Raw genomic sequence first — 13,001 nt, 5'->3', positions numbered from 1 at the left:
AACCCGCCACCTTAGGTGTACATGGCTGGCGCCTTAGCCGGTTGAGCTATAGGCGCCGAGCCTATACTCTATTCTTAATAGTTTTGAAATGTACCATTGCATTATGCACATTAGGTGAGGTCCTCCCAAATACCTTCCCGCCTCCCTGGGTCTCCCTCCCTTCTCTTCCCTCCTTCTTTCTGGACGGTAGTTATGTTTTACCACTCGTACAAATGTGTAGGTAAAGAAAAAAATTTCCAGCTAGAATAACAACTGTAATAGAAAGTAAAAATGATTCTCATTTTCTCTAGTTTGTTGTGTTCTGACTAGTACACCTCAATTCTTTAAGCCAGGACTCTATTACATTTAACCAGATACTTACCTTTTCTGAGATGTTCCCTTCCAAACATTTTTAAACTCTTAACATGATTTTTAAATATGGTTTTAAAATATTTTTTTCTGTCATTTGTGACACTGCATACACTATGAAATTACTGGATTTGAACCACTTGTTCAAGCTAAGACTGGTCCCCTTTTCCTGGTTATGTTCTTTCCCTTAAATCTAAGTCACTCACAAACTAAAATTTGATTACAATTTTTAATAAAGATTATCTAATGCTGAAATATCTATATTTTATGACATATTTTACTTGTTTCTTTGTTTATAAGGTGATTCTTTTCCCACAAACACCCTAACAATATCCTGCACTTCACTATATATCCCCTGGCTGACCCATAGTCTGAGAAGCACACAGACAAGGAAGCCTAGTCAGGTCCACACCTCCTGAGACAGAGGCTACAGGCGTAAGGTCTGCCTAGCCCTGCCAAGTCAGACACTCATGGGCACAACCAACTCATCTATATTTTAGCCAACCCTTAGGTAATTCTGATGCATGTAAAGTTTGAGAACCTCTATACTAGACTTTTAGAAAAAGGTTTTACTGTAAGCTAATAGCCTGTGTTCTTACACAACAATTATATATACTCAGAATGGAATATCCTTCTAAACATATATTCTTGCAAATAATTCCTATAATTTTAGAATCCTGTAATATAATAAAGAAAACTAAAAGGCAAACTTGACACATGTTTCTCTGGTTTTGATAAGAATAATTTATGCTTGCTTAATAGTTCAACCTAACTAAATATAAGATTTTTTTTTTTGCAGTTTTTGGCCGGGGCCAGGTTTGAACCCACTACCTCCAGTATATGGGGCCGGCGCCCTACTCCTTTGAGCCACAAGTGCTACCCTGAACATGAGATTTTATTACTTCATTGTAGTAAAATACATTAACTTTTTGGCCAAAAAAAAAAAAAAATAGCAGCCCACATATACTGAGCAATTATAATGTACCAGGCACTATTCTAATTATTTACACATACTCATTCACTTAATACTCACTACAATCCTACGACGTGGGTGTTACGATTATCTCTGATTTAAGATGAGAAAACTGAAACACAGAAGTAAAATTTACAGCCCAACTGTCACTCCTCTTCTCATCTTGGCTTTCAAAAGGTCAACTGTGCTATGGCGTATCTCTGTGTGGATCTCTTTTGAGTTCATCCTCACTGAGCTTTTTGGATATGCGAATTAATATGTTTCCCTTGATTGGGGCAGTTTTAGCCATTACGGCTTCACATGCCCCCCTGCCCCTCTCCTCTCTGTCTTCTGGGACTCCCGTCATCGTCGCTGATGCCCTGACGGTGCCCCACAGTCTCACATGCACCGTCGTGTTCTTTATTCCTGTCTTTCAGTTCTTCAAACTAGGTAATCTGAATTGACATAGCTTCACTTTTACTAATTATTCCTTGAGTCTCTTTGGTTAGTTTTTTTTTTTTTTAATTAAATCATCACTGTGTACATTAATGTACTCATGGGGTACCATGTGCTGGTTTTATATACAATTTCAAATATTTTCATCAAACTGGTTAACAAGCCTTCATGGCATTTTCTTAGTTAGTTTTTCACTTCATTTATTATACTCTTATTATTATTTCAGTTTGATTCTTTTTTGTGATTTCTGTCTCTTTATTTATTCTCCTTTTGGGAGATACAGTTCTCAGAATTGTCTTCAGTTCTTTAGAATGGTTTCCTCTAGTTCGCTGAACACATTTATTCTGGCTGACCTGAAGTCTGCCTAGTAAATCCAACACACCCTTCCTCAAAGGCATCTTGTGTTTTTTCATACATTCATACATTTTTTTCTCCAGTGTATGAATTACACTTCCCTGTATGGAAATATGTTTTATCCTGTTTTTTGTTGCTGAAAACTAAGCATTTTAAACTATATGTTGATTCTGGAAATCAGATTTTCCTGGGTTTGCTGTTGTTTTTCTTGCTGTTTGTTCAGTGATTCTCCTGGACTAATACCATGAGGTACTTTTTGCTGTATATGGCCACTGAAGTTCCTCCTTAGTGTATCAGCCCGCTGTGATGCTCAGAGGTTCCCTTAAAGGAGATGAGAACTTTTTCAGGTCCATTTGGGGCATGGACATAATGCAGCACATGTCTGGGGCCTTGTAGAGTCCCAGAGGTATTAGCAGAGCTTTTCAAAGCCCCCTTTTGGACATCTCATTTCTATTTTTCCTTTTAGGATCTGGACATTTCTTTAGCACAAACTGATATCATTGCCTCAAGCAGCTGCAATTTAAAATAGTTATTAATGATAGTTTTAACAAATCCTTCAGTGATACAGCTGTTCACACAGAACAAGCTCTCAGTTGGTTGAGACAGTGGAGCTTTTTAGGGAGCTGCTAAATAGGTCAAATAGTGATACTTCTCTGGGAGTGGGGCTTTGGGCAGATCTAAACCCATCTGCCCCCTCAGTGACTGCTAGGCAGTTTATTTTCGTAGCTAACTTAGTTGCAAAGCTGTTGGTTTTCAGGGCTACTTCAGAGGTAGGAAGAGGGATATGGAAATACAGTAAATTAGAACACAACAAATGTCACAATTCTTACCAAGATTCAGCCATTTTTCTTAACTGAATGCTCCTTGGATTCTTGAAGAATTCTGAAAAAGTTGATTTCAGCAGTTTTTCCCCAGTGTTCTCAGTGCTTTTATAGAGGAGCAGATGTTTTTGAGGTCCATAGTGATTCTCCGTGACACTGTTAATTAAAACCCATTGGTACAACTGGCACTTTGGCTCTTTTACCTGTATATGGTTCTATGATGTTATGTATTCGTCATTTGGAAAATATTAGTTTACTCAGTTATGGAGATCTTCCTAATGTTCAAATCATATTTGTTAATGTCACCACTGATGGTATCACAATAGTTTTTAAGTATTAGTAGGTGTCAGATTCACAGTGGCAGAGATACAGATTTTTCCAAAATTCCAATTTTCACTTGGAAATTCAAATTTTATCATTAGTAACAAATACTGTCAATCATTTTCCTAAATGTGACAGACTCGTTTAGTCCATTTTCAAGAAAAAGTCTGAATAACCACATTTGGCCCTATTGCTAATTACCCATCCTTGCTTTTGCTCTGTTAGCATAAATGTTAACATACTATAAAAGACAAGTGGCATCTTAGTATTATATGAAAATAGTTTTTACCTGATGTGACCTTCTGAAGGTATTTTGTGACCTCCCCCAGGAATCCTTGTAACACATCCTTTGAGAACTAGTATGTGGAAGAATTAAATCTAGATTTCTAGACCTTATCTGCAAATATCAAATTGACTGGCCCATGGTGACAGGTGAACTTGAGCTTTGGGACTTTATGCTGACCTGACTATGCCTACATAATCTTATAAAATAAAATACTATTGGTAGTAATGTGAAATATTTCGGGTGTGAATTCTAATGAACATTTAAGAGTATGACTGTGTATATTCATTGAAAATCATTCTTAGAGCCCGACGTACCTGTCTTCTAGTGTATCGAGTAGATTTAGGGTAACAAAGTAAATTTGAGGTATTAACACCTCAAATGATAAATGTTGTCTTGTAAGTATTATCTCTAAGCCTTCCTAGAATGAGACAAGTATGAAAGGCCTACCCTCTTCCAAAGAAACAGACCCAAGGAAAGATAATACAATCAGCAGTGACAATTTCTAAGTATGTGAATCTCTCATATACTGCTGACAAGAGTATAAGGAGGTGGTGCCACTTTAGGAAAATATTGGCGCTAATTAGTACAGCTGACTATGCGTACACCCTGTGACCTAGCAATTCTACTTCTGGATTCATAACCACTAATAAACTTTAGCACTTGTTCACATCTTTCAGTTGATATAACCAAGGTATTCTTATATGTATATATATAACAAAAGAATGGAAACAAATGTCAATAATTGAATGAAAAATATTTATACTATAAATTATACAAATACTCTATAGCAGGGAAAATGAACTGTCGCCAATGCCTATTCATAGATAAGTCTTAAAATATTGTATTATAAAAGCAAGTAACAGAAAAATACAATAGTTTGATTCTAAGACATAAACATGAAAGCAAGAATAACAAAATATATTTAACACATTAACATAAATGATAACACTAAATAGAAAGAAAAAGAGTAACTGCATGAAGAAGATAATTCTGCACCTTAACTTTGGTTTACTTGTCTGTGGTTGGCTTCAGAACAGTGGACATGTCAAAACAATGCCCTTGCCCACCTGCAAAATAGGAACGTAGGCATAGGCTTTTAATTCTCCCATGAAAGTAATACTTAAACTGCAAAAGTGTAATATTCATCTGTCTACATAAAAATACTTCCTTAACAAGTCTGATTTTTGTATTTTTGTGGTATTCTTTATGAATCTTTGATTCAGTTAGTAAAGTCTTATAAGTACCTCCATTCTTACATCAACCTCTTTTCTCATGCATTGCAAACATATGGACTCATAAAGTTCTCAAAATATTAGTCATGCAACTGTGGTATTGATTAAATTATGTTATTTCTTTCCTGACATTCCAGAGGAAAAAATGATTTTTAGACCATTAGTATACTAAATGTCATTATTAATTTTTGCCTACTTTATTGGGAAGATTAGTAGAATTTCATTCAGTTCTATGAAAACAATTCAATGGAGTTTAAAACATTTCTTGAACACTTTGTCATTTCATCTTAGGATAGCCATTGCACTAAATGGCTTCTTTATGTCCTGTTTAGTTAGCCATGATTTTCAAAGAAAGGGAATGTATCATTTTATTCAAAGTTTGAGGAATGGTCCAGAAACATATGCTAGCCATAAACCTCACCATTCTAACTAATGTCAGTCTATCAGTTTTTTCTTAACTGGGAAAATAATGTAGTTTGTAAATTTGTGGGTGATTAAACGTGGTAGAACTAATGACTAGTATTTTTCTTTCTATTGTAATTATGATGGATAGGTTTTATTTATTTTGATATTTTAGTGGAAAAATGTAAACTATATGTCCAATTTATTTCTGTAGGGAAAAAGCAATGCTATCTTCAACAGAAATCTCATTAATAAAATTGCAATAGTTCTATCCTAGGTAGAACCAAAAGTAGTTAATAACATTGCCTAAAATATTCATCTTTTTTAATTTTTTTTTTATTTGAGACACAGTCTCCCTTTGTCACCCTAGGTTTAGAGTGTTGTGGCATCATAGCTCACAGCAACCTCCAACTTGGGGGCTCAAGTGATTTTTTTTGCCTCAGCCTCCTGAGTACCTGGGATAATACCCAGCTATTGAACTATTTAAATTCAACTATCGTAATACCCAGCTATTGAACTATTTAAATTCAACTATCAAATCATTTAAAGTGTTAAGAATTTTCTGATGACATTTTCTTTTGAAATTTTCTGACTACATTTTCTTGTTCACTAAGTAACTATTATTTGTTTAAGAATGATATCTAAGAATTGTTTACTTTACTTATAATAGATTTGCCTAAAACTTCAAATAATTCAGTTGTTTTCTAAGCCTTAACTATTCTTTTTTTATTGTAGCCCTTTGGAGTAAATCAGCCTGGACCTTATATCATGTATACAACTGTAGATGCAAATGGGTATCTGAAAAACGGTTCAGGTAAGACCAGACACAATGTCTGTGATGTATAAAAAGCACCTTTGGTGAATATATTGGCAAGATAATCTGGTGAAAATAATTAGCATGTTTTCATACCCCTTAATATAGTCTTCGTTTTCATTATACTTCATCTTTCTATAGATTTACATTTGTAGGTTATAAAAGTTACCAATGTGACAAAAATATTAACATTTAATGATTGATATATCCCTAGTGTAATGGAGCCTACTCTTTATCCTTATCTCCAGTTAAGTAACAGTATCCTTATTTTTCAGCTGAAGAGAGGTTGGGAGAAATGATTTAATTACCTTGGTCTAAGAGTGAAGTGGCAAAGAGTTTATTAAGCTCATCTCAGAAGAAGAAAAAATTAGGAACCCAATTAATACCACAGTGTAAATTAATACTAGTTTTTCCAAATATAGAAGAGAAGCTGGAATATAGAGAGATTTTTTTAAGCATGATTGTAAAGAAAAAATGTATTTATATATGTAAATAAATAATAAAGGGAAATGCAATCAAGAGCAAAAGGAAATAAGACCTAGCAAAGGGGGACTACTTCTGACAAATAGCTAACTGACTGAGGTCAGATCCAAATTACAATAAATATAACTGTGATAATTTCTACTATCTAAATTTAAAAAAGGAATCTTAGTATAATAATATGCTTCTTAGAGACATCTAGAGACTTAATCAGGAGAAAATGTAAACAGAGGTGACATCATTCCTCTACTCTTTTGGTGAGAAAAAGAGGACAGACTCATTATATGGCCATCCTCACATTATACACATATAACGTCCTTCCATAAATCCAATATACCACAATTAGTTCACTTTTTAGCTAATGCACACATCTGAGAAACTCATTTATACTGGTGCTCCAACACAGGAACAAAACAGAAGTATTTTTTAAATATTCAAAGAGAAATTAACAAACATGATTGCAGTCAAATACTTGAGTATACCAAAGTTAGTCAAAGAAACTGAAAATAAGAACATAGATGATTTCAACAAATCACTTATATTTTAATTCATGTACATATTAAACATTGTACAAAAAAGGCTCCAGGACCAGCTGGTTTTACCTTTTATCAGTTAATTCTTTTGGACTTTCAAGATATAGGTAATTTTAGTGCTAGGTAAGATATTCTAGAATTTATACACAATGCAAGAAAACAAGATGAAGTTACTCATTTTATTTCATGAAGCTAGTATAATTTGGTTTGAGTATACCCCAAACTGATGAATTATCAGTGAAAATCCAGTCTAAACGCTAACAACTTAAATTCATCTGTATTCCAAAAGAACACAATCAAATAGGTAAGTATCTTAGGAATACACAGATGGTTTAAAATAGGCCTTTTTCAGCTTGGCACCCATAGCGCAGCAGCTAGGGCACCAGCTACATGTACTGGAGCTAGCAGGTCCAAACCCAGCCTAGGCCTACCAAACAATGACAACTATAACCAAAAATTAGCCAGGTGTTGTGGCAGGTGCGTGTTGTCCCAGCTACTTGGGAGGCTGGGGCAAGAGAATCACTTAAGCCCAAGAGGTCAAGGTTGCTGTGAGCTGTGATGTCACAGCACTCTACCAAGGCTGACATAGATAGACTCTATCTCAAAAAAAAAAAAAAAAAAAAAATAGAAAAGTGGACCTTTTTCTTTGATATAATGATATAGCATCTTTCCATGTCTGTTCATACAGATAACACTGATATTTTTTAGGGGTTGTTTTGCATAGAGATAGAATAACTACTCTAGCTGATCTATTTTTTTCACTATATATCATACAACAGTAAACATCTATATGCATATATTTTTTGCAGTTAAATGAATAATTCTGACTTCATACCAAAAAATTTGGAAGAATATATACCAAATAAACATTTATCTTGAGGAACAATATTTTTAAGAGATTCACTTCCTCTTTTGTATATTTCTGTAACTATTGACTATTTTTCAGTCCTTAATTTTAAAAAGATAAATTTTATAGCAAATAAAAATACATTTAAAACGTACATGAAGAAAATATATTTTAATTCTATAATTATTGATTCATTGATTAAAAAAATTGCTGAATATCTACTACAGACTAGACACTGGCACCTCACAGAGTATCTGGCTGCTAAACCACTCACTCAGTAACAGTCACTGCCCATCACTGCTTTTTAAGTAGATGGAAGAATATTTACTTACAAACCATTACTTAGGATGATTTTTTTTAATCTACCCCAAACAATAATAGAATACTGCGTTTATTCTTATGATATTATTCTCAAGAGTGAAGTAAAAATTCAGAAGAAATTTATAGGCATAAAAGCAAAGCAGGAAATAAGTAAAGAGAAATGTAGCTGAGTGCATAAGTCAAGTGAATGCATACATTTTAATGGCAAAACATCATAAACAAAAATAAAAGACACTAGCAAACTGGAAAAACTCAACGTGTCCAAAAATAGTGAAGTAATACATTTTGTTTTATTATACTCTTCAGCCCATAAAATATTTTAAAATAATTTTTGATGAAGTGAGCATATGGCTATTATATTTATGAGGGAGACACATCAGTCTGTATAATGCAAATTGTATATATATGCTTTTAAGTATTTACTGTAGGAAAAACACATAAACAAAATGATAAGTAAAGAAATGTTACCATTACACATATTATCTCCTGGTTGCAGGATTTTCTTGTTTTTTTTTGTTTTTTTTTTTTTTGCATTTTACTTTATACTGAGTATATATTGTTTTTATACTGTCTTAGATTTACATTTTTTGTCCATCTTGAGTCAAGTTTTGTAAGTGGTAAAAGTTACAGGTCCAGTTTCATGAGAACTTTTTGCATGTGCTTATCCAGTTTTTCCAGCACAATTTATCTAATAGGGATTATTTTCCCCTCTGTATACATTAATTTATTATCAAAGATCAGATGGCAATAAGTGACTGATTTCTTCTCTTAGTTTTCTATTCAGTTCCATATGTCTATATCTCTATTTTTGTGCCAATACTGTGCTGTTTAATCACTATGGACTTGTAATATAACCTAAAGTCTAGTAGAGTGATGCCTCCGGCTTTGTCTTTATTAGTAAGAATTACCTTGGCTATACAGGATTGCTTCTGGTTCCATACAAAACAAAACTATTTTTTTTTCCAGTTCTTCAAAGTATGCTGTTGGTATTTTAATGGGGATGGAATTGAATCTGTAGATTACTTTGGGTAGTAGAAACACTTTAACAATGTTAATTCTTCCCAGCCAAGAGCATGTTCTTCTATTTGTCATTGTGTCTTCTGTTTCTTTTCTCAGGGTTTCATAATTCTCTTTGTAGAAATTCTTCACCTCTTTTGTTAGGTATATTTTTAGATATTTCATTTTCTTTGAAGCTACTGTGAAAAATATTACGTCCTTGATTTGCTTCTCAACTTGGCTGTTACTGGCATATACAAAGGCTAGTGACTTTTGGACATTGATTTTATATCCTAAGATGTTATTGTATTTCTTGATCACTTCCAAGAGTCTTGTGGTTAAGTCTTTGGGGTTTTCTAAGTGTAAGATCATATTATCAGCAAAGCGTGAGGGTTGGACCTCCTCTTCCCCCATTTGGTTCCTGATTTCACTGGCTAGAACTTCCAGCACAATGTTAAATGATAGTGGATATCCTCATCTGCTTCCAGTTCTAAGTGGAAAAGCTTTCAATTTTACTCTATTCAGTATGCTGTTAGCTGTGGGTTTGTCATAGATAGCTTCAATCAGCTTAAGAAATTTGCCACCCAGGCCTTTTCTTAAGTGTTCTTGTTAGAAAAGAATGCTGAATTTTGTCAAATGCTTTTTCTGCATCTAATGAGAGGATCATTAGAGGTCTTTGTCTTCATTTCTATTGATACGGTGAAACATTAATGGATTTGCATATATTAAACCAGCTTTGCATCCCTGGAGTGACGCCTACTTGATCATGATGTATAATTTTTTTAATGTGTAGCTACAATCTGTTAGCTAAGATTCTGTTGAATATTTTTACATCAACACTCATTAGTGAAATTGGTCCATAGTTCTCCTTTTTAGTTGGGTTCTTTCCTGGTTTGGGAATCAAGGTGATATTTGCTTCATAAAATGTGTTGAGGAAAGTTCCTTCTTTCTCAGTGTTTTGGAATAGGTTCTGCAGTAGAAGTACAAGCTCATCTTTGAAGGTTTAATAGAATTCTGATGTGGAGCTATCTGGCCTTTTTGTTGTTGAAAGTTTTTTATTGTTTCTGCAATCTCAGTGCTTGATATTGATCTGTTCAAGATCTATTTCTTCCTCGTTAAGTCTAGGGAAACGGTGTATCCCAGGTATTGGTCCATTCTCTCCACATAGTCAAATTTCTGGGCATAGAGCTTTTTGTAGTAGTCAGAGATAATCTCTTGTATCTCTGTGGTATCAGTTGTTATTTCCCTTTTTTTGTTTCTGATTGAGGTTATTAGAAATTTTACTTTTCTGTTTCTAGTTAATCTGGCTAAAGGTTTATCAATTTTATTTATCTTTCCAAAGAACCAACGTTTTGTTTCATTAATTTTCTGAATGATTCTTTTGTTTTCAATTTCATGTATTTCTGACTTAATTTTGGCCATTTCTTTTCTTCCGCTAAGTTTGGTATTGGACTGCTCTTCCTTTTCCATTTCATTGAGATGCCCCAGTAAGTTGTAGATGTGCTCTCTTTCCATTTGTTGGACGCAGGCATCTAAAGCAATAATTTCCCTCTTAGGGCTGCTTTTGCTATGTCCCACAGGTTTTGGTAGCTTGTAGCTTCATTGTTGTTGTGAGGAATTTAATAATTTCCTCCTTTATCTCCTTGTTGACCCACCTGTGACTCAGCATTAAGTTAGTTTCCTTAACATTATGTATAGATGAAAATTTTTGTTGGAGTTGAGTTCTATCTTTATTACCTTGTGGTCTGAAAAGATACAAGGTATAATTTCAGTTATTTTAATTTTGTTGAGATTTGATTTGTGTCCTAGGATATGATGTATTTTGGAGTATGTTCCATTAGCTGACAAAAAAAACATAATATTCCTTAGCTTTAGGATGGTGTGTTCAAGATATGTCTATTAATCCCATTTGTTCTAGGATTGCATTTAAGTTCCTTCCATGTATCTTTGCTTTGTTACTATTTACAGAATCTGACCAGTTCTGTTAGAGGGGTGTTAAAGTCCCCAACTATTATAGTGTTATAGGATATCATATTGCTCAGACCAATTATGGTCTGTTTTATAAATCTAGGAGCATTTAAGTTGGGTGTACAAATATTTAGAATTTAAAATCTTGTCGTATTATTCCCTTGACCAGTAGAAAGTGTCCATCTTCGTCTTTTTTGACTTCAGTTGCTTTAAATTCACTTGTATCTGAAAATAAGATTGCAACCCCTCCTTTCTTCTGATTTCCGAAATATTGTTTTCAAAACCCTTCATCCTGAGTTTTGTTTTGTCCTTAGAGGTTAGAGATGTTTCCCAAAGTCAGCCCATGGTTGTTTTAGGCTTTTTTATTCAATCAGCCAACCTATGCCACTTCAGTAGGGAATTCAAACCATTTACATTTATGGAGAGAAATGACACAATGATGGGGTTCTATTCATCTTATTTTGTGAACGTCCATTGCTTAGTTTTATCCTTTGCACTATTGTAGAAGCTACGTTTTGTCCTTTGGGTGTTTACTTTGCTCATGGTCCATTGTGATGGTCAATGTAGAGAATATGTCTAAGTATTTCCTGTAGAGCTGGCCTTGTTGTGGCAAACTTCCTTAGTATTTACGTGTTAGTAAAAGATTTGATACCTCTATCAATTTTTAAGCTTACTTTAGCAGGGTTTAGAATTCTGGGTTGAAAATTGTTTTGTTTAAGAAGGTTAAAAGCAGATGACCACTCTTCTGGCTTAAGAAGTTTCCACTGAAAAGTAAGCTGTCACCCTGATGGATCTGCCCCTATAGGTCAATTGGCACTTAATCCTGGCTCCTTGTAGAGTTTTCTTTCATCTTGACTTTGGACAGGCTTATTACAGTGTGTCCTACAGATTCTCTGTGTTGAAGGGACCCAAGGTTTGATATCCCCACAAAGGAGTGTGTCTTGTTAGAATATTTGGTGATGTTTCAGAAATACTCATTTATGATATCTTCCAGTAGGGTTTCTATTCCTTTGTGTCATTCTTCTTCATTTGCAGGGATACCAATAATTTGTAAGCTTGAACACTTTGTGAAGTCCCATAATACTTTAAGTGATCACTCTGCTCTTTCTATCTTCTTTTCTGCCTCTTTAACTGCCCAGGTTAGCTTAAAAGCCTTATCCTCTAGTTCTGAGATAATTTCATCTCTGTGGTCTGATCATCTACTACATCTTTAGGTTCCCTTATTGACTCCTTCAATTCCGTAAGCTCCAATATATCCTTTTTATATTTTTCATGTCTTTCATCCATTATTTAGTTCTATTTTTGGATTTCCTTTTGGTTATTTTTCACTTTCTCTTCAATTCCCTCCATTGTTTCTGCTATCTATATTTTAAATTCCCTTTCTATCATTTCCATTATTTCATTATGGGTGGAATCCTCTGTGGTAGGTACTTCATGATCTTTTGGGGGGGTTACTTTATAGTACTTTACTTAATCACTCCTTATCATAAATTTATTAAAAACACAATACCATCAATGTATTTACATACAAGGTGCACTGACTTAATTATAAAGCAACTTACTCATAGGTACAGTATCTGCTTGTTTAGGCTAGCTCTACCCTAAAATACATTCCAATATTTTTTCCCTCCAAGAGGAAAATGTGCTTTTTCCATAATTCACCTGGAAATTCCAAACTATGAAAGCAACAGAAGTTGAGACCACAAAATACAAGTATATGGTACAAATGCATAAATGTAGATTACATCTGCTCAGAGTAACATCCCATAGTCCTCCAACCCACTCCCACAAATACCTAAATCACAGATGAGTATTTTCTCATCCTTCTAAAATCTTTGGCATGGCTAATTGTAAAATGTGTCCATTTGCC

The 13,001-nt window shown here is 34.1% G+C and overlaps 1 protein-coding gene across 1 annotated transcript in view; it reads left to right on the top strand.

Annotated features, from left to right (window-relative positions):
• The window catches only part of ITFG1 (integrin alpha FG-GAP repeat containing 1), a 277,437-nt gene that overhangs the window by 213,712 nt on the left and 50,724 nt on the right, over positions 1-13,001 (top strand). The window contains exon 14 of the mRNA XM_003792524.3: positions 5,908-5,986. Coding sequence (XP_003792572.1) covers positions 5,908-5,986 — 79 coding nt within the window. The remainder of the gene's footprint in view (positions 1-5,907; positions 5,987-13,001) is intronic.

Source organism: Otolemur garnettii, unplaced genomic scaffold, assembly GCF_000181295.1.
Source record: "Otolemur garnettii isolate 467f Iridium unplaced genomic scaffold, OtoGar3 scaffold00058, whole genome shotgun sequence".
NCBI classification, from domain to species: domain Eukaryota; kingdom Metazoa; phylum Chordata; class Mammalia; order Primates; family Galagidae; genus Otolemur; species Otolemur garnettii.
The sequence above is the reverse complement of the archived record's forward strand: the minus strand, read 5'-3'. Positions and strand labels throughout refer to the sequence as shown.